Genomic DNA, 19,487 nt, shown 5'->3' with positions numbered 1-19,487 from the left:
ATCTCAGACTTATTTTGGACTGACCTGGCATTACAGAGTAATAAGGTGAGGTTCTGTGGGTAATTGGCACTGCTCTCCAAGGTCAAAGAGGTTGTAAGCCTGCTGAAAGGAGAAACAGCAATTACATTTTTGAGTCCCCTTCCCCAATTATTGGCTGACCAACCAGCACCATATATTTGTTGATTCCCCACCACCACTGGAATGGTTCCCCCAACAAGAGTCCAAAACAATACATTTGGCCTTAGGCCAGCCCCCTTTGGTAGCTGGCTTCAGGGGCCACCCACTGGTGGGCAGCTCCACCAGTGGGCAGTAGGTCACTGGTGCCCCACTCCCACGGGGGCTGCCCGCTGTGCTGGAGGCAGCGCCCCGGTGTTGTTCCAGGGGAAAAACCTTCATAAGGGCCAAAAGTTTAAAAGCTCAACAGCTGTGGCTTTCACCCCACCCTCATCAGGCAAATCCAGCCCAGGTTCAAGATGTACAGTAATTAAAAGTGAGCAAAACAACAGTTAGCAGCCCAATGGAGAAGTGCACAGAAATCACAGCCCCTCTCCCAATCCAGAAGGGGGTGCGGGGGGAAACCAGATGAAATAAGTAGACTTGTGGTTTTAAATTGTCTTAAGGTTTTTAGTTCTGTTTTAATTTTTTTATGTTGCTGTAAACCACCCAGAGATGGAAATTTGGGGCGGTGTACAAATATAAACAAACAATGCCAGTGAGCTTCAGCTTTTCAGTTCATAGTATGTTTCAAGATCAGTGTTCCCTCTAAGATGTGCGCACATACCTGTGCTCACAAGTTTTTTTTAATGTCTGCTCAGTTAATTTTAGATCCCGCTCAAGTTGAATCAGGAAGGTCCCATTCTGAATTCACGTGCGCACACACTGCCTTGATACTCCCCCACCAGAACAAAACTCATTCTGCACACAGATGAAAAAAATTAGAGAGAACACTGTTCAAGATGAATCGTTATCCAATCTCATTTGGGTACTCCTGGTTCTAAATGAATGTTTCTATATTAATATGTAGAAGGACTAAGATTCTGGCTAGAGCACTGCCTTATAGGAATGGCCTAGTAACAAGTTTGCTCACTGGAGAACCATTGCAGTGAGGCAGTTCACATGTAAGTCCTGGTGTATTTACTAGTATAGTCTATCTCACAATAGCTTGCCTTGGCTAGCAGTCTGCAGAGTACACTGAGACTTGTAAGGGATTATGTTCTACCCTTTCAGTTCACTGAGGTGGAGCATGGGAAAGAAATAGACTTTTCATTGTCCATCGTCATTGTGGTCTCAAAGTACTCTGATGTTAATGTGAGCTGCCTTCATCTTTTTCTCTTGTACCATTTGAAAAAAAAATCAGAATAGTCACACTGGGGTTTCAGAAGAGAACAGACTCTGTTCTTGTGCCAGAGGAACATTGCAAGGTGGAGGTCTGTGCCAAATATTCTCTTGTTTTGCTGTAACGAATCTTTCTCAGTGCTCTAACAATAATGTGCTTGAGTCACAAGTTAAATGTGGGACTTTGCTGGCATATTTAAAAGCAATGATTAAAATTTTTAGATAGGGATTGACCACATTCATGGTAGCCTAAAAATCAAGATACCGTCATCTTTAAATCTCTTAAGGGGATCCACAAATACAATTAGCTAGTTGCCAGAGGTAACCATAAACTTGGTTTTAGTGACCAGCAAGGAAAGCATCTAATATAGGAGTAATAAGGTTTTTTGTTTTCTTCAAATGCTTCTTGCAGCTCAGAGAGGCAAAGACTGCATCTTTTGAAATGATGCCAGCCTGAATCTTGCACCAGGACACCACATCACTGTAGCAACCTCTCCCCTTCAACTCTAACACATACATTGCCTGCGGTAGCAGAGCCAGACCAGTGGCTCTGCCGATGTGTCCAGCCGATGTGTCCAGCCGATGTGGCAGCCCTGCTCACAACCGCCCCCTACATCTGATGCCAGACGTGGGGGTTAGCCATACACCAGATGTGGGGGTTAACCACGTGGGGGGCATGGACTGGCTCCCGAACGGGGCTGTGCGTCCCCGTTCGGGAGTTAGATTCAGGCCAGCACTGAATTCGCAACGCGGCCAGGAGTGGCTCTTCCCTGCCTTTAAGGCAGCGAAGATCTTGCTCCTAGCTGTGCTGTGAATGCAACAATGGCCATTTAACTCCCAAACGGGGCCGTCTGGCTCCCACTGCATCTGACATCAGACGCGGGGGGGGGGGGTGTCAGGGCTGCGAGGCGTGGTGGCCCAGGTTCTTTGAACCCAGTCACCCAATAGTGGCTACACCCCTGATTACTTGCTGTAGCAGGAAATTAGGGGTGTGCATGGCTCGGAGCCCCCCCCCCCTGGTCCGGCAGGGGGGGACTGTGACTTTAAGCGGGGGGGTGGTAGTACTTCCCCCCCCCCGCCACTCTTCCCCCTCCGGCGCTGGTCCTTGCAAAAATCTTCACGGCAGAGCTCCTCTCTGCCGCCCCTGCCCCCATCGTTGTTTAGAAAGCCTTAACAGAGACGAGCGCTAGCGGCGCGCATGTGCCCTGCGCAGCGCGCGCGCTCGTCTCTAACGCTGCAGCGCGCGCCGTATACGTGACGTATACGGCACGCGCGCTGCAGCGTCAGAGACGAGCGTGCGTGCAGGGCGCATGCGTGCCGCTAGCGCTCGTCTCTGTTAAGGCTTTCCAAACAACGACGGGGGCAGGGGCGGCAGAGAGGAGCTCTGCCGCCCCAAGATTTTTTCAAGGACCAGCGCCGGAGGGGGAAGAGCGGCGGGGGGGGGAGTACTACCACGCCCCCCACTTAAAGTCATAGTCCCCCGCCCAGCCAGACCGCCGGACCTCCGGACCGGTCCGGCGGTCTGTTCAATTATGCCGGACCAAAACCATGCACACTCCTACAGGAAATGAGAAAGCAAAGCCTCCCTGGCTACTAGAAACAATTATTGGCTACTAAGCCCAGTCAGTATGTGTGGACTCCTGATCTTAAGCTTGCACTTCCATCCTTACCCATATTTCTACAGCCAAATATCTATTTCCAAGGATTTTTGTTGGAAGATATTTTGCTCTAAAAATAAAGTTTGCTTTAAATGTTGTCTTTATATAGCTCTGGGGACCAGTAACTATACTTTCCTTCCAGGAGTTCATCCCGTATATGGCTGCTGAATACAATTTCCAGTATGAACTAGTCCAATATAAATGGCCACGATGGCTTCACCAGCAAACGGAGAAGCAGCGTATCATCTGGGGTTACAAAATCCTCTTTCTGGATGTGCTTTTCCCCCTTGCTGTGGATAAATTCCTGTTTGTAGATGCTGACCAGGTAAGCAGTCTTGAAGCCTCAGATATTCCTAGATTGGTGCTAGGAAACACATGGCTTGCAGTATTTATATACATGACACAGAATACCTCCCCTGCTCTTCTTTCTATACTGTTTTGCTGGCTTGTGCAGGAACAGCATCCTCAGAAATCTTTAATGAATAGTAATAGGCTTGATTTAGAGAACTTGCAACTTTTCACCTATGAGAGAGCCCTTAAAATGTTCCCTGCCCCTAGGGATTACAGTGTGGAAAAATGGAGCAAGTCAGACGATAGAGCTTTTGTGACATCTGCAGCTAGTAGACAAGTCCCACATCTCTGACCCCTATATTGCCTATTTGCAATCCCCACTGACATGAGATTTCACTATCAACCAAGTTTTGTTTTTCTCACACTCCGCTCCTCACTTTTAAAGAGCCATGGTTACCATGTGTAACAGAACTGGACAGTTGTCATCACACTTGACTTCTGTCTAGATTTGCAGCCCACTTTTCCGTTTTCCTAGAGAGGGCTTCTGTAATATAAACAGAGCTGAACAGGTCAGTTTTAATTCAGTTGATTAAAATATGTACAGCATGCTATGGGTTCAGGGCAGCTTTTATTATACTTCCTCTATTAGTTGATTGTGCGGTGTAGGGGAAGAGAAGAGGCAGCAAGAGCACATGGTTCTTCTTTCGCTTTTTGAAGACAGCTCCAGGGTTGGGTCCAGGTTTGGAAAAGCAAATTGGGTTTGCTCCACCATGGTTACGTTCTCATTAGTGGATGTGATGGGGGAGAGCAGGCTTTGAGGATGGAGCCCTCCATCTAATGGGCCTTTATCATGACTGTGGAGGTCCCAGCCTCAGGTTTCTCCACCAGAATATCTAACCTTGAAGCTGAAGGTAGGCTTTGCATTTCCTTTTCCTCAGATTGTGCGGACAGACCTCAAGGAGCTAAGAGATTTCAACTTGGACGGGGCACCTTATGGATATACGCCGTTCTGTGAAAGCCGAAGAGAGATGGATGGCTATAGATTCTGGAAATCAGGATACTGGGCGAGTCATTTGGCTGGAAGAAAATACCACATCAGGTGACAGAAGTTTTTTTCCTGTCTGGTGCTCATATGGTTGTTGCTTTTTTTTTTTTTTAACGCACTTGAAAACTGCATCACTAAGTACTACTGTCAGTGGAGTTGGTGATCTCATGTTGAAATGTGCACGTGTTAACATGTGAATTGTAGGCTTTGCATTTTTCCATTGAGCATTTCATCACAAATTTTGGAATGACTGCAAAAATTATTTTGTCAGAGGACTTGGGTTTAGCTTTTGACCGTAATAAGAAACAAAAAAATATGAAAGGCACTGAAGTGTTGCTTTCTGCTCTGGTAATTTAGCCCCTTCTGACTAAGGATGTGCTTGAAACGTGATTCAGCATCCAAATCACTGCACAAGCCTTTTAAAACTGAGGGTTTACACAGCCCCTTTAACATGGAGGAGAACAGGTCCATACCTGCTCCTCCTCTGCTCGCAGCCACTTCTATAATCTCTGCTCTCCCCTCAGCTATGATTGTGTGCCGGCGGGGCGTCTACCAGCTGCCCCTGCACAATGCTGGCACATACATGGCCTCCACGCATGCTATGCACAGTTTTAAAGGAATTGTGCTGTGATTCGGACACCGAATCATGTTTTGAGCACATCCCTATTTCTGATCTAATAATTCTGAGGACCCATTTTGAATATATTTTGATTTAGCCCATTAATATAGCTCTTGGATACAATGACTCAAACAGCTGTTCTGTCTGTTCTTAGTGCTCTCTATGTTGTGGATCTGAAGAAGTTCAGGAAGATAGCTGCAGGAGACCGGCTCAGAGGGCAATACCAAGGACTTAGCCAGGATCCCAACAGTCTCTCCAATCTTGATCAGGTACTTGTTATGCTTGAATTACTGCGGGGAAACACAGTAATCTAATAACATCCATCTCTTGCTCATAAAGCCTTATGATGCTCACATACTATGGGGTGAAGCTATTGCTTTTTCAGACAGCTTATTACGGGTAGGTATCACTTTTAAGGAACTTTCTTTTCTTAAGGCATCTTCAGAGTTGTTTTTTTAAGGTATCTTCTAGTTTTGGGGAAACCATAGAGTTGCTGTACTATGAAGCATAAGGAGATAAGAATGGAAATAGATACAGATTATCAGGAAAAACAAATAGTGAAGATTGATATGGAGGATGACCTGTTGAAGGGAAGCCATAATAGCAGGTGAGTGGATGAAGGAGGCTCAAAATCTCAATGGGCCTTTTGTGTTGTATGGAAACATCTCAGTAAAGTTAGAGCTGCTTTTCAATTAAATGATTACCACTTACAATTGTAGATGTTAACCATTTAAAATGTTTGTATTGTTTTTAATTGTTTTGACTGTTTTAATTCTTGTGGCTTTTAAAATTTTCTGTGTGTAAAATACCTTAAGACATTTGTTTTGGCAGTATATACATGTGCTAAATAGATAAATAAAAATTTCAGGTAGTGGCCAGACTTGGAATCACTAGAATATCTAGTTAGACATTCTCCACTATTGGCTTCTACATCTACTGAGTGTCTTGTGACTTTTCTGTGTTTCCACAATCCATTGTGCTTAGTTTTTGTTCATAAACCACCTTACATTGAGAACTGCACGCGGTGATCTTAAGGAACTAAATTATCTTCCACAGTAGAATGTCTTGATCTGTACTTATTATGTGTGCATATATTTTCAGCTTTCTGGACAGAAAAACATTTAGTTTGGACTAATTTTAATCTGATTTGTAACACTACATGAAAGCCCTTCAAAAGGCCACTAAGGAAACAATTCTACTATGTTAAAAAAACCAGCAACTATTTTTCTTCTGACAGGACTTACCCAACAACATGATCCATCAAGTACCCATTAAATCGCTCCCACAAGAATGGCTTTGGTGTGAAACATGGTGTGATGATGCTTCAAAGAAGAGAGCAAAAACCATTGATTTGGTAAGGTTTCTTGTACATACAGAATGGGAAGTGGTAGACATGCCAGAACCTAGTCATATTTAAATGTGTTCATGTATTATAAATGTGTGTATATATGTATTTATCATATTGTGGACAAACTTCAGGCATGCAGAATCTACTTTCTTTGCTTCTTTGACTAGAACCTAGAGGTTCACCACGCGTAAAAAAGCAACTGCATCCCATGAGCCATATCCTGGGATCGGTGTTCCTTCTAAGGCATGCGCACATGTGTGCGCTCACATATTTTTTAATGTCCGCTCAGTTAATTTTAGATCCCACTCAGGTTGAATCAGGAAGGCTCCACTCTGAATGCATCTCCACACACAGTGCCTTGATTATGCCGCCCAGAACAAAACTCATTCTGCACACAGTTGAAAAAAATTAGAGAGAACATTGCCTGGGATTACCCACATAAACAAGTACAAATCTATAACTAAATTAGACTCTGTGATCTGTAGTAATAGCATCACTCAGAATTGAAGCCTTTTGTTGTTCCTGTTGTTAAACAGGCCAGTACTCCAAACTGCCTAGAGATCTACCAGTACATCCTAATGCACCCTGCTGTCTACCCTTGCTGTAAACAGTAAAAACAGTAGAACTGTTCTTTGCCATTTGTATTGCTTTCATCCCCCCCCCAAAAAAAGCAAACTGAGCAAAGTGGCACCTTTTAAAGGTGGTGATTCTCTTTATTTAGCAGGGGGAGAGCAGCTGGCCCTATCCATCCCCAGCACAGCATTCCTCCAGTGTTGCTGGTGTCGTATCTTACATTTCTGTTTTTAGATTGTGAGTCCTTTGGGGACAGGGAGCCTATTTATTTATATCATATCATACCATATTGATGTAAACCACTTTGGGAACATTGATTTAAAAGTGGTATATAAATACTTATCGTATTAATCACTTGGATAAGGGGTGGCCACCTACTGTCATCTCCAGACACTGGCCTGGGGACTGGAAGTGTGTAGTGCTGCATTGTGACGGCCTTAAAATTGATACTAGTAGCAAGCGCTCCACAGTTGTGTATCGTATATGCTTGGGCATAGCATTGCATACAAATGAAATTTGCATGTTATTTACACATTGCATACAAAATCTATAAGTGTTGTAACATTAAAGTATGGAATAGACAGTTTTCTATTTGAGTGAATCTGTGGGCAAACTTCTTACTATAGTTTGATTATAATGTGCTTCTTTTAAACTTTAAGGTATAACAATTAAGCTTTTGGATGTTGACAGTGTTCTGAGTCTTCAGACCCATTTCCTGAATTCATGGAATGCCGTAAAGTTTGTTTAGTCTCTGGAAAAACAGTAATCCTTGATGATGGTAATAGTGGAATTCAAAGAGAATTACAGTATAGTTTTCATGGCCAATCACATTTGGGGCTTGAATTACAGAGGCACTGCTGAGTACGTTTTCTTCTTGTATGATGAATGTCCACACATTTATTTTCATTGACTTCTGCCATTATATTGCAGTGCAACAACCCCATGACCAAAGAGCCGAAACTTCAGGCAGCTATGAGGATTGTCCCTGAGTGGCAGGACTATGATCAAGAAATTAAGCAGCTGTTCAATCGTTTCCATCAAGCGAAAGCATCAGGAACACTTTTTACAACAAATGAAACAAAACAACAAAATCAAGAAGGTAGTTCTCCCCACCCCCATTGCTACTTTAAGAGGCAGCTGTTGCACATCTGGGCATGCTGACAGTGTGAAATGGCACCAGAGCTGCTGTCTACCCATTTCCTGGGGAACAGAAGCTCACTTGGGACCATTTGAAGGCCTAATGGAGAAAAAACAACAACACTCTTCTGATGTTGTGATCATTTAAACCTGAGTTCCATGGAAAAGAAAATGTAGGACTGTTGCTTACTTTGTTTCTTGACAATGCTTGTGAATTTTGCTTCTGAAATAGTTTACACCCACAAGTTTACACCCAGATCTGCCTAGGAGCGCAGCAGGACTAAAAGAACTAGGCAGGGTTATCCGTCCTGGGCTCTTAAGGCTAGTAACACTTTTTAATTAGTCCTGCCTGGGAGCACGTGGGAAGGATAACCCAATCAGAGATGTCCTCGGCTCCAGGCAGCAGCGAATTATCACTTTGCTTGCTATGCTTTCTGCTATCTGCAAGCCTCTGGCTTTGCAATGGAAAGTACCATATTAGCCATGGACAGCAGAATCCTGCTAAGTGCCTGGACATTTTCCCCCCATACTGAGGATGAGAGTTGCTTATTCAGAAGGAGGGCACCAAAAGGATTGGCAGTCAGTCCCTCAGCTATTTTGACCCTCTGGCAAGATGTCATCTTGGCTTTAAGCCAGGTCCCTGCAAAAGAGCAGACAGTTATCCTATCTCTACATGTGACTTTTCTATTGATTATTTTTTTCTTCTTCCTCTCCTTTTCTACAGATACGGCAGCACATACGGAATTATGATCCATAGTAACAAACCAAGTGAGACTATTTCATAGACAATTTTTCTATCAAATGCTAGTTTTTTTTCTAGTATACTTGCAAAACTCCTGAGTAAACTAAGGCAGGGGGTGATGTATATTGCGATTGAGTTGATATCTGCAAATGGAATAGGATCTGGATGATTGGAACGAGTGTAACTGGTTTTATTTGCACCTGCAAGAGATGGAAGAGCCCACAGAAGAATGCAGAATTTTGCTAACAATTGAAGTACACTGAAAAGTTTCTTCATCTAGCTTTTGGCAGAGTACACAAGTGGTCATCAAGATTCTGATCATTGCCTCTATCTTTCTCAAGAGCCCAGGGCGCTACTCGGAGAGTGGGCAAAACTCTGAGAGTATTACTTAGGCATTTTTGTCTCATTTTCAGGGTTTGAGGCAGAGCCAACTTTTTCAGGTTTAAACAGGGCTTGGTTTCATGCCTTGGACTGACTGACACAGTTGCAGATGTCAAATGGATTCTTTATTTTTTAATGACACCCTTGATTCTGGTATAAGAACTGAAATTCTTTTATTTAAAATGAGACATTGTGAATATCAGAAGTGTTAACTCATTGTAAAACAAAATGTCAGAGCAAGTCAGCAGACTTCAGAAATATACATTTGCAAATAAATGTATATTTTAATGAAGCAAACCGTGTGTGGCACCCAACTTTTTTTTTTTTTAAAGAGAATATCTTCCCTCAAAGTTATTGAAGATTGCAAAATTATTAGGGCATTATGACTTTTGTGATTTTTGTCTTTTCATGAATGTACTTGGTTTATGCAAATCTGTGGAAACTTTTTGAATATGTAAATTTCATAAGTTTATTTTTCTCAAAGATAAGTGTGATGTCAGGTCAATAAAGCCTTAGCGTTCCTAGACCTTTTCTCTAACTCTCCTCTCTCAGGTCCTTATTAGGCTCTTTGCTGTAAATTGCCAGTGGATTCCTCTTTTGTTCACATGTTTTTGAATTCACTGTTTCAGGTGCAGAGAACAGATTGTGCTCTTTATAAAGATCTCTGGAGGATGAGTGATCTTGGAGTTTCTTTAGTTCTTTGTGTCTAATCAAACCTTTTTGCCTTTCATTTGGAACAAGCTGCTTCCGTGCAAATGTTCCCTATGCCTGATGAGCTGAAGCAACTCCTGGTGATTGTGACGTCTTTGTCAAATCACCATGAGAAGTGTTTGCTTTTTAATAAAAATTTCCCTGGCCAGAAGGATTAAAGCCAATCAGTTGGTGGTGATAGATTCTGCCATGACAGAAGTCTTGCCTCTACAGATCATACCAAATCCTACATTTTTAAGAAGAGGCCCTCAGTTCTCACCCACAAACAAGGGAATTATGAATGTCAGTTTTGCATTCATACTTTTATTATGAGTTCATATAATTACAGCTATTGACCAGCTTTTCTTCTAAACCCAATGTCTAGATATTTATTCAAGTTCATTTTAACTTCGTGAAACTATTTTTAGATTAGTCTTTCTCTTTAGAATGCCGAAGAAACTGCACAGTTTGTTCTGCTGCGTAGAAAAAAAATCCTGCAGGAGTACTGAAGTCTGAAGCATAGCACTTTGTTTTAAAGCAGAAATAGATTCTAGCAAATATTTCTAGGCAAAAGTCATTTAAATGTGTTGCAGATGGGCAGACTTACTTAGAAGCAAAAGTGTGACTTCAATTTTTGTGTTATTTGTTTCTTCCCTCAGAGTCAAGCAGGCAGCCTTTACAACCTGAAAAACACATCCTCCTGGTCAAGAGATAAGTTCAATCTTTTGACTTCACTAGTGGGAGGAAATCCTTTCCCTCCCAGACCAGCCCCACCTTATAGCTAGGCAATAGGGTTGTTTAGACTCCTGGTGATTTAGACTCCAAGCTCAGTCTATTTGCCCTCCCCCCTGTCCCCCACAAAGCACTCACTTCTCCCATTTCTCACTGCCCCAATTAGGAACCAATCTGGGGGAGACACTTGGGGAGGGACATTTTAAAAGAGTATTTTAGGCTGGCAAGAAAGTTTCTCCCCGCTTCTCCTTCCCTGCCACGACTACGACTACTTATATACCACTTTTCAACAAGGTTTCCAAAGCAGTTTACATAGAAAAGAAACAAATAAATAAATAAGATGGTTCCCTGTCCCCAAAGAGCTCACAGTCTAAAAACACCAACAACAGCCACTGGAGGGATCCTGTGCTATGGTTAGATAGAGCCAACTGCTCTCCCTCTGCTAAATATAAGAGAATCACCACTTTACTCAGTTAGCAGGGGGTCCTACTGACTCCTAATCCCCTGAGCTGTGTCATTGGGAGCAAGCCCCTGCTTTGGCACAGACTCGTGCCCCTTGCTCTCCTAACTGGGAGAGGAATTGTGGATTGGGATGGGGGCAGCTGCTTCACAAGCAAGACACCCTCCCCACTGCAGCTGGGAGAGGGCTAGATCAGGTTTCCAAAACTGAGGCACCAGCTCTCCAGCTCATTTCCATGGCTAGGCAGTATGCAAAGGAAAAGTTATGGCTGGAAAGGAAGTGGGTGGCTTCCTGGGAGGTTGCTGTACACCATATGGGACAATCTGATGCCTGAGCTGTAGCTCCTGAAGGGGGATTTACAGCCTACTCTGTGTTAAGAACATGCCCTGCTGGATCAGGGTCAAGGCCTATCTAGTCCAGCATCCTGTTTCACACAGTGGCCCACCAGAACCCTTTGGGAAGACCACAGCCAAGAGCTGAGGGCATGCTCTCCCTCTGCTGTTGCTCCTTTGCAACTGGTATTTAGAAGCATGTTGCCTCTGGGACTTGATGTGGCCTATCAGACTAGTAGCCATTGATAGACCTGTCCTCCATGAATTTGTCTAAGCCCATTTTTAAAGCCATCCAATGTAGTGGCTATGACCGCATCCCGTGGCAGGCAATTCCATAGATAAATTATGCATTATGTGAAAAAGTACTTCCTTTTGTCAGTCCTAAATTTCCCAAGCTTCAGATTCATGGGATGACCCCTGATTCTAGCATTGTGAGAGAGGGAGAAAAATGTCTCTCTACTCCATGCATAATTTTATACACTATCATGCCTCTCCATAGTCTCTTCTTTTCCAAACTAAATAGCCCCAGTTGCTGTAGCATAAGGAAGGTGCTCCAGGCACCTGATCAATTTGGTTGTCCTCTTCTGCAACTTCTCCAGTTCTACAATGTCCTCCTTAAGATAATGATAACCAGAACTGTACGCAGTACTCTAAATGTGGTCGCACCAGAGACTTGTATAAGGGCATTATCGTATCAGCATTTTTATTTTCAACCCCTTTCCTAATGACCCTAGCATGGAATTTGCCCCTCTCACAGCTGCATCACACAGAGCCAACACTTTCAATGAGCTGTCTGATCTGTCAGTCAGTGACAGATCAGACCCCATCAGTGTATATGTGAAGTTGTGGTTCTTTGCCCCAAGTTGTATCACTTTCCACTTGCTTACGTTGAACTGCCTTTGCCATTTTGTCACCCAGCATTCCCTCTAAGGTGTGCACACGTGTGTGCACTCACATATTTTTTTATGTCCACTCAGTTAATTTTAGATCTTGCTCAGGTTGAATCAGGAAGGCCACACTCTGCATGCATGTGCGCACACACTGCCTTGATACTGCCACCCAAAACAAAACTCATTCCGCACAGAGATGGAAAAAAGTTAGAGAAAACACTGCCACTCACCCAGTTTGGAGATAACCTCTTGGAGCTCCTCACAACCTGTTTTGGATTTCACTATCCTAAATAGTCTAGTAACATGTGCAAATGTGGTCAACCTCTCTGCTTATCCCAATTTCTAGATTAATTATGAATATGTTAAAGAGCACTGGTCCCAGTACATATCCCTGTGGGACCCCACTTTTTACTTCATTGTGAAAACTGTCCATTTATTCCTACCTTCTATTTCCTGTCCTTCAACCAGTTACCAATCCACACATGAACCTGTCCCCTTGTGTTGCACAAAGGTAGTGAATGGACAGGATGTTGAGATTCTCTGTAATCCACACGCGAGTCAGATTCAGCACTCCAGCTCCTCCTACCCTATCTATAGAGCTGGCAAAGCCAGTTTCTGGGAATGGGTTAAGCAGCTAGTCACCAAAGAGGCTAGGGGATCTAAAGGTGGCAAAGTTAATAGGGGAGGTTCTCTTTCTTAAGGAGCATGGAAATTGGAAGAAAGGACACAAGTGGTGCACAAATCAAAATCTTGCTTTCAGGAGCTACTCCTATAAGCCACTCCAAGCACAAACACTGCTGCTGCTAGTGTTCTTCCTCTAGTTCCCAACTCATCCTTTTCCAATTCAGACCATTGCTGATCCAGCCAAAGCAATGGAAAGCAAAACATCCAGAAAAGTTCAAACAGGCCTGCATTTATTCTTCTGGATTTTTGTCGAGCCTTCTTAGGATGGTCCTGACATCTACATTATTTTTAACTTTTGTGTGAAAAAAATAAAATAGACCAAGTGCCTCTGGGACAGGGGAGCTGGTTTCTTTGGCTTGAATGTCCAAGAAAAGTTGTACAGCTTTCATAATTCTCTGATGTTCCCCACATGTATGCCTGAATAAGGATCATCCTAAACTCAGGCACACATGTGGTAAATAAGTAGGGCCTCAGAGAGAGTTTTCCTCCTTTGCTCTTTCCCATGTTGGTTCCCATCTCCGTGACTGACAAAATTGTATTTCCAGTTATGTTTATTTTCTACTGGTAGGGTGGAGTTTGTCTGCTCTTCCAGTTCTGGTTAGGAAGAGAGGAGATTCCCACCCCATAGCGAAGTCAGAAGACTGACCTTTCCCCCCAAACAGGAGGAAGTGTATTCTGAGTCATAAAGATTGCCCTCTGGACTTCCAGAGTGATGGGAATCTATGGCAAGTCAAAATGTTCCTTTTCCTCTCGTTGTATGAAGTGATGTGTCCCTTTCTTATTGAATGTGAGTGAAATTATGTTGTGGTGAGAGGACAGGGAAACATAAACTAAAGCTGGGGGTTGCTACTTTTGGAAAGGAGGCAGCAGACACTTCTGCCCCTTCTGAAATCCAAATTGTATCCTGAGGAGATAAGGCATACCAGTTAGTTAGAAACTGGCCAACTTCACAGATTCTCAGAGTATTTGGTGAAAACATGGCTCTTCATAGGCTTCCCAGCCATCTCCCCACTCTTGCATGATACTGAGCATAATTTAATTGCCCCAGCACTTGCACTTTAATTCTGCACTAGTCATGTGGTGTTATCAGTTTTCCAGGCCTACTTAAACTTTAAAATGTCCAAAGAGTGCCAGAATATACTGGCCAAGAGTCTATCACTTGTAATGCTGCTGTCCACTAAATAGTTTATGTATATTTTCTTCCAAATCATAAAAAGCCTTGGCCCTAGAGAAAGAGGGGAGAGGCCAGATTGTAGTACCTGTTAACATCCGTCACTAGCAGCAAAGAGAGAGAGAGAGAGAGGTGGTCATAACATTAAATATAATCACATTGGCAAAGATTCCATTTGGTCAAGTAACAATCATAGTCTTCCAGCAATTCATAGAATCCCTTTCATAGATTTGGAAGGGATGCCAGGGAGCCATTCAGCCCAACCGTATGCCTCAAGACAGGATACCCCGAGCACTGCTTTGTACCATTCTCAAAGAGGTGCTACATGGTCTATAGTCTGCTTATTGGTCAAATATATAGTGCACGTCAAAAATAATCTGTCATGACCTACGAAATAGGAGAGGGGCATCCTTCAGTTTCTCCATATAGAAAAGGGGGCAGGGGAAACACAGTCTAAGTAACCTGGAATGGGCAACATCTGCTCAACAGAAATGAATTTATCTCAGTTTTATAAAGGTACAAATAACTGCACCACATCTTATGTTCTCTGTACAATGTAGATATTTTTTTCACTTCACTCTTGACTGCCCTTCTGATCAATACTTGGTCATGCAGATCACTAAGCATGCTCTACTGTCTCAGGATTAGGTCTGTCCAACTTGTAGATAAGATCATACAGCTGGCATACAACTTTTTATCTGTACTGCACAACTCGTGGGAATGTACGGAGGGCTGATGGTAAATGAGGAATACACACTTACCTTCTGAAATATGGTATATGTAATGCAATGTGACGATTGATCAATGTCCTAATCAGAGCGTTATGCTGAACCTCTAATAGTGAATAATTCTTTAATTACAGAAGAAACTTGTGTAATTTTCTAGCTATTTTGTGAGCTTGGAGGTAACATAATTTGAAATTTTTTAAAAAATTGGACTTCAGTTTCTTGAAATATGTACCACCAATGGAGCATAAAGTATAATGTTGCTGTACATTTTTTTAAAAAAATGAAGGCATTTTGAAAGCGATTTATTAAACTGGCTGAAGCTATTGAGACAGCTTTATGTGCCTATTAAGCTTCTTAAAGAGGATTCTTTTATGTTCAACAGAACATATATTCCAGTTATGTGTGTGAGTTTGCTCGAGTGTCAAGTAAATGGAAGTAAAAGAAAATTGAAACCAATGTTTTTTAAACTGGCAAGCTCATGCTTCTCTCAGGATAGGCAATGTGACTTTCCCCCCTTATACTACAACTCCTCTACCCTTGTCAGGGTGGTGGACTAGTTGTGATGATCTGCCCTCAGATAAATATTTGCTGAAGAATAGTTAGTGGTATTGTATAAATTAAAACACGTAATTTATACTTAAAACATCTCTCTGAGTAGCTTCATCTACCAAGAAGACAAATACCAAAGCATCTGCAAAATGACCACAGGGGAGACTTGGTGGGGGGATAGGAATTAGGGCCTGAGAGAGGAAAGATTCCAGTGAAGTTTGGCATTCAAGCTGGTGGGGTAAGCTGATAAGAAGTCCACATAGGGGAAGGTTCCAGGATAAAAAGCAAGCATCCTGAACATAGAGGGGGAAATTAAGAAAACAACCACCCGCCCACCAACACTCTTGGATAGCTGGACCAGTTGAGAGCCCATCAGACTTTTATGTAGGGCAGGTTAAGTCCATCATGGACAGGGTGAGATGAACAGCAAAACTAAGGGGTCTGGACTAGCTGCATTGAGCAATTTGATCTTTATCAGGGGTTCTCAAACTTGGGTCCCCAGATGATGTTGGAGTACAATTCTCATCATCCACAGTAAAAATGACTGGCCATAGTTGCTGAGGATGATGGGAGTTATACAGCAACAGCATCTAGGTGGGGACCCAAGTTTGAAAACCTCTGATCTACAGTATGCAAGTGCCTAATGTTTCTGCCTTGTTTCTGCTCATGGTAATTGTAAATTCCTCAGTTTGGCCAGTCAACCTCTTGTCTTTTAATAGAAGAATTGTGCTTTCTATAATGGGAACTTGAATTACTTTGAGAATAAAAACTACTCAAGTAGGCTCACTTCTAATCTTACCTACTTATTATTCCTGGAAAACAACCAATAATTGGATATAATTAAGTTCAGTTAGATAATGATGGAGACTGTTACAGTATTATTTTTTTATTGTTTCTATAGCACCAACAGAGTGCCAAATAGAGTACCATAACTGCAAAGAGAGACAGACCCCTTTCCATGTTGCTAGAGTGCTAAGGAGAGTCTTTTAAATGATGTATCAGTTTTCCAAACTTGGTTTTGAAATTGTTCTCGTTGCAGTAATTTCTGCTACCTCTCACAGTGAATGTTTTAAAGTGGGTGATTTGGTTTCAGCTATTCTTTCACAACATAACTTCTTTTTTTTAAACAGTTGTTAGCTAGCTATTGGACATAAAATTCTACAGACAAAGATTTTTAAGGGATCTATATAGCTTTTGCTTTTTCTTCCTATTCAATAATACCATGATGCGTAAAAGATACCTGTTGATGTACAAAATGTTCAGTGACTACAAAATGTTATCAGAAATGGCTTTACAATTGATTCTCCCAGGTCTGCTCAACACAATAAAGTATTTTCATCACTTCTCTTTGAAAAAAATAGAATAAAAAAAGTTTGTGTCTGGTTTCTTCGGCTCAGGTTATATAACTTAAATTAAGGGACTGATGATTTGTTTTTCTAGAACAGTGATGCACCAATCAAATTTTTTGTGTAGGCTGAAATGAACATAGGAAGCTGCCATATACTGAGTCAGACCATTGGTCTATCTAGCTCAGTATTGTCTACACTGACTGACAGCAGCTTCTTCAAGGCAAGAGTCTTTCCCAACACTACCTCAAGATGCCAGGGAGTGAACCTGGGGCCTTCTGCTTGCAAAGCAGCTGTTCTGCCACTGAGCTATGGCCTAAACCTTTGCCAGAACTGAGTGGGTTCCATTGTGAAAGTAACCAGAAATGTTGCATCAACATTCACTAAATATGAACTAAATAAAATTTGCTGCAACTTTTTAAAGCCAACATTTATAGTATCCTTTGTCAATGTGATAGGTCCTGTTTTGCTCTTGCCATTCCACTGCAGGTTACAGCACAGCAAAATGTGCCACTGAACTGCACAGCCCAGCAGACTGAATGAAGGTGATAATCCCTGGCTCTGGGGTTGGGAAAAAGGCTAGGGGTTCTTTGACTGTTGTGTGGCCAAGATACTGAGAGCTTTCAACACGTAGGGCCAAGCCGGCTACACTCCCCACCACCGCTTCAGGGTGGGAGAGGGATATATGAAGTATGCCTGTTCAGCTGCCATGGCAGAGTGCCAGGCAAACGGTTACACTCTGGCTCCTCCTTGCTTCCTTTTGTTGCTTCAGAGTGAGGAAAGGAAATGGGGAGGGTCCTCAGCTGTTGCTGTGCCATGGAGCCTGGGCTACTTCAGCCAAGTGGCAGCTGAACAGGCATATTCCACACTTCCCCCTTACTTTGTAGCAGGGGAGGGTCTGGGATGGAATGGGCCTGCTCAAGGCTTCCCCTCCACGGCTTCGAAGCAGGGAGATCCTCGTCTGAGGCACCTTGGTGGAGTGGCAGCCAAGGTGGATGCTCCACCCCTTCACTCGGCTGCTTCAAAGCAGGGAACGGTGGCAGTAGGATTCTCAAATGCTCCTCAGCTGCGGTATTTGGGCCTGTGGCTAACTGGCAACTGACGAGGGTTTTTTTTGCCTTATGCTCAGGTGAACCCGCATGGCGCGGAGGCAGTCACAGTTTTGGTTTGGAGACCAAGACCAGCCAAAAGTGTGGATTGCTAATGATTTTGATCACAGTCTTAAAATGAGTGCCCCACCACCACCACCACTTGTGAAAAATACAAGTGTCATTGGTGCTTGAACAAACTTGGGGGTGGGAATTATTTGGGTGGTATAGATGACCATTTTGTCATACACATGCTGCTCCTGATCTGTAGTGAAATTTTGCTTTGAATGGGAGCACAGACAGCCAAGCTACTCTGAGGGCAAGAGCTCACCTGGTGGGCTGATCTTTCTGGGCTCATGGTTGTGGGATTTGTCCAGGGGTTGGGCCAAACACTTAAGGAGCCATTGAATTACCTTGCTTTTAGCACTGATAGTTTAAGGCTGCAATTCTAGACATATTTACCTTGGAATTTAAATCCCACTAAACACGGCATGTGGCCCAATGACTCAGTGAGCAACCCTTGCCCCCATATCTTGGAGCTGGTGGATGGCAGCAGCCAGCCACTATGCAACATAAGAACAGAAGTGCTCCTGAACCCTTAAACTGGCCTGTCTTCTAAGCTGGGTGGCCTGAATGGCCTCCCCGTATCTCTAGGGATGAGCATGAACTGATTATTATTATTTTATTTTATTTTACATTTTATATCCCGCTCTTCCTCCAAGGAGCCCAGAGCGGTGTAATACATACTTAAGTTTCTCCTCACAACAACCCTGTGAAGCAGGTTAGGCTGAGAGAGAAGTGACTGGCCCAGAGTCACTCAGCAAGTCTCATGGCTGAATGGGGATTTGAACTCGGGTCTCCCCGGTCCTAGTCCAGCACTCTAACCACTACACCACGCTGGCTCTCTCAAATGGTGCTCACGTGTGCACAGATGCCATGTGCATGCCGGTGCCACGCATGGGTTTTTGGGCGCAACGCAGTCGCAGCAGGAAGCTGCATGTGGCAGCAGAGAGCAGACCCCTCTCTTCTTTTTTAAAGATTCCACTGGCTGCTCCCCTCCTCATGGTGCCAGATCACTGCATGAACCTCTGTTCGTGCACAGCCCTATCTCTGAATTAGTGCACAGCAGCCGCCAGTCAGCACGGGAAGAGGAGCAGAATGCTCCCAAGCCCTAAAGCTGGCTATGCTGTGCAGTTTGCAGGAAATGTGTCCATGGGCCACATGTTGTACACCCCGGTTTTAGAAGCCTACTGCATGTGAAAAAAGGCTTCTGATGTTCTGTTCTCTCTTGGCAGTCTTCAGTAACAGAGAACTGAAATTGTTTTCAGTTTGTTTTAATTTTAATTTAATTTTAATTTAAGTTTGTTTTAATTTGCTGTTTTTATGTTGTTAACTTAAGCCACTTTTGCAGAGTATTTCACTTGAAAGGCAAGATATAAATGTATTAAATAAATATGCCTGGTGCTTTACTGCTGGTTTATTGCTGGAACAGCTGTGGGATGTGCTCTTACTGATTTCCCATCAGTGCTATGGTGTTAAATGACTGGTGGAAAACCCAGTTGTGGTTTATTGCTGTTTTCTTTGCGTGAAAAAGACTGCAAATGGTTCAGGAGCAGAATTTAACTATGCTGTATTGTTCCTGGATAGAGATAGTTACACTGTGCTCTCTGAAAGGCAGTGGAGTCCCC

The 19,487-nt window shown here is 43.2% G+C and overlaps 1 protein-coding gene and 1 long non-coding RNA gene across 5 annotated transcripts in view; one reads left to right on the top strand and one right to left on the bottom strand.

Annotated features, from left to right (window-relative positions):
• UGGT1 (UDP-glucose glycoprotein glucosyltransferase 1) overlaps positions 1-9,655 on the top strand; it is a 118,853-nt gene extending 109,198 nt beyond the window's left edge. For all 4 annotated transcript variants that reach the window (XM_053308613.1, XM_053308614.1, XM_053308612.1 and 1 more), the window contains 6 exons: positions 3,136-3,318; positions 4,223-4,383; positions 5,103-5,217; positions 6,186-6,302; positions 7,800-7,968; positions 8,731-9,655. In XM_053308613.1, coding sequence (XP_053164588.1) covers positions 3,136-3,318; positions 4,223-4,383; positions 5,103-5,217; positions 6,186-6,302; positions 7,800-7,968; positions 8,731-8,756 — 771 coding nt within the window. In that variant the 3' untranslated portion in view covers positions 8,757-9,655. The remainder of the gene's footprint in view (positions 1-3,135; positions 3,319-4,222; positions 4,384-5,102; positions 5,218-6,185; positions 6,303-7,799; positions 7,969-8,730) is intronic.
• The window catches only part of LOC128350378 (uncharacterized), a 38,756-nt gene that overhangs the window by 15,410 nt on the left and 3,859 nt on the right, over positions 1-19,487 (bottom strand). The window lies entirely within an intron of this gene.

The sequence above is a fragment of the Hemicordylus capensis genome, chromosome 3, assembly GCF_027244095.1.
Source record: "Hemicordylus capensis ecotype Gifberg chromosome 3, rHemCap1.1.pri, whole genome shotgun sequence".
In the NCBI taxonomy this organism is placed as follows: domain Eukaryota; kingdom Metazoa; phylum Chordata; class Lepidosauria; order Squamata; family Cordylidae; genus Hemicordylus; species Hemicordylus capensis.
This window is presented reverse-complemented; position numbering and strand designations above follow the sequence as displayed.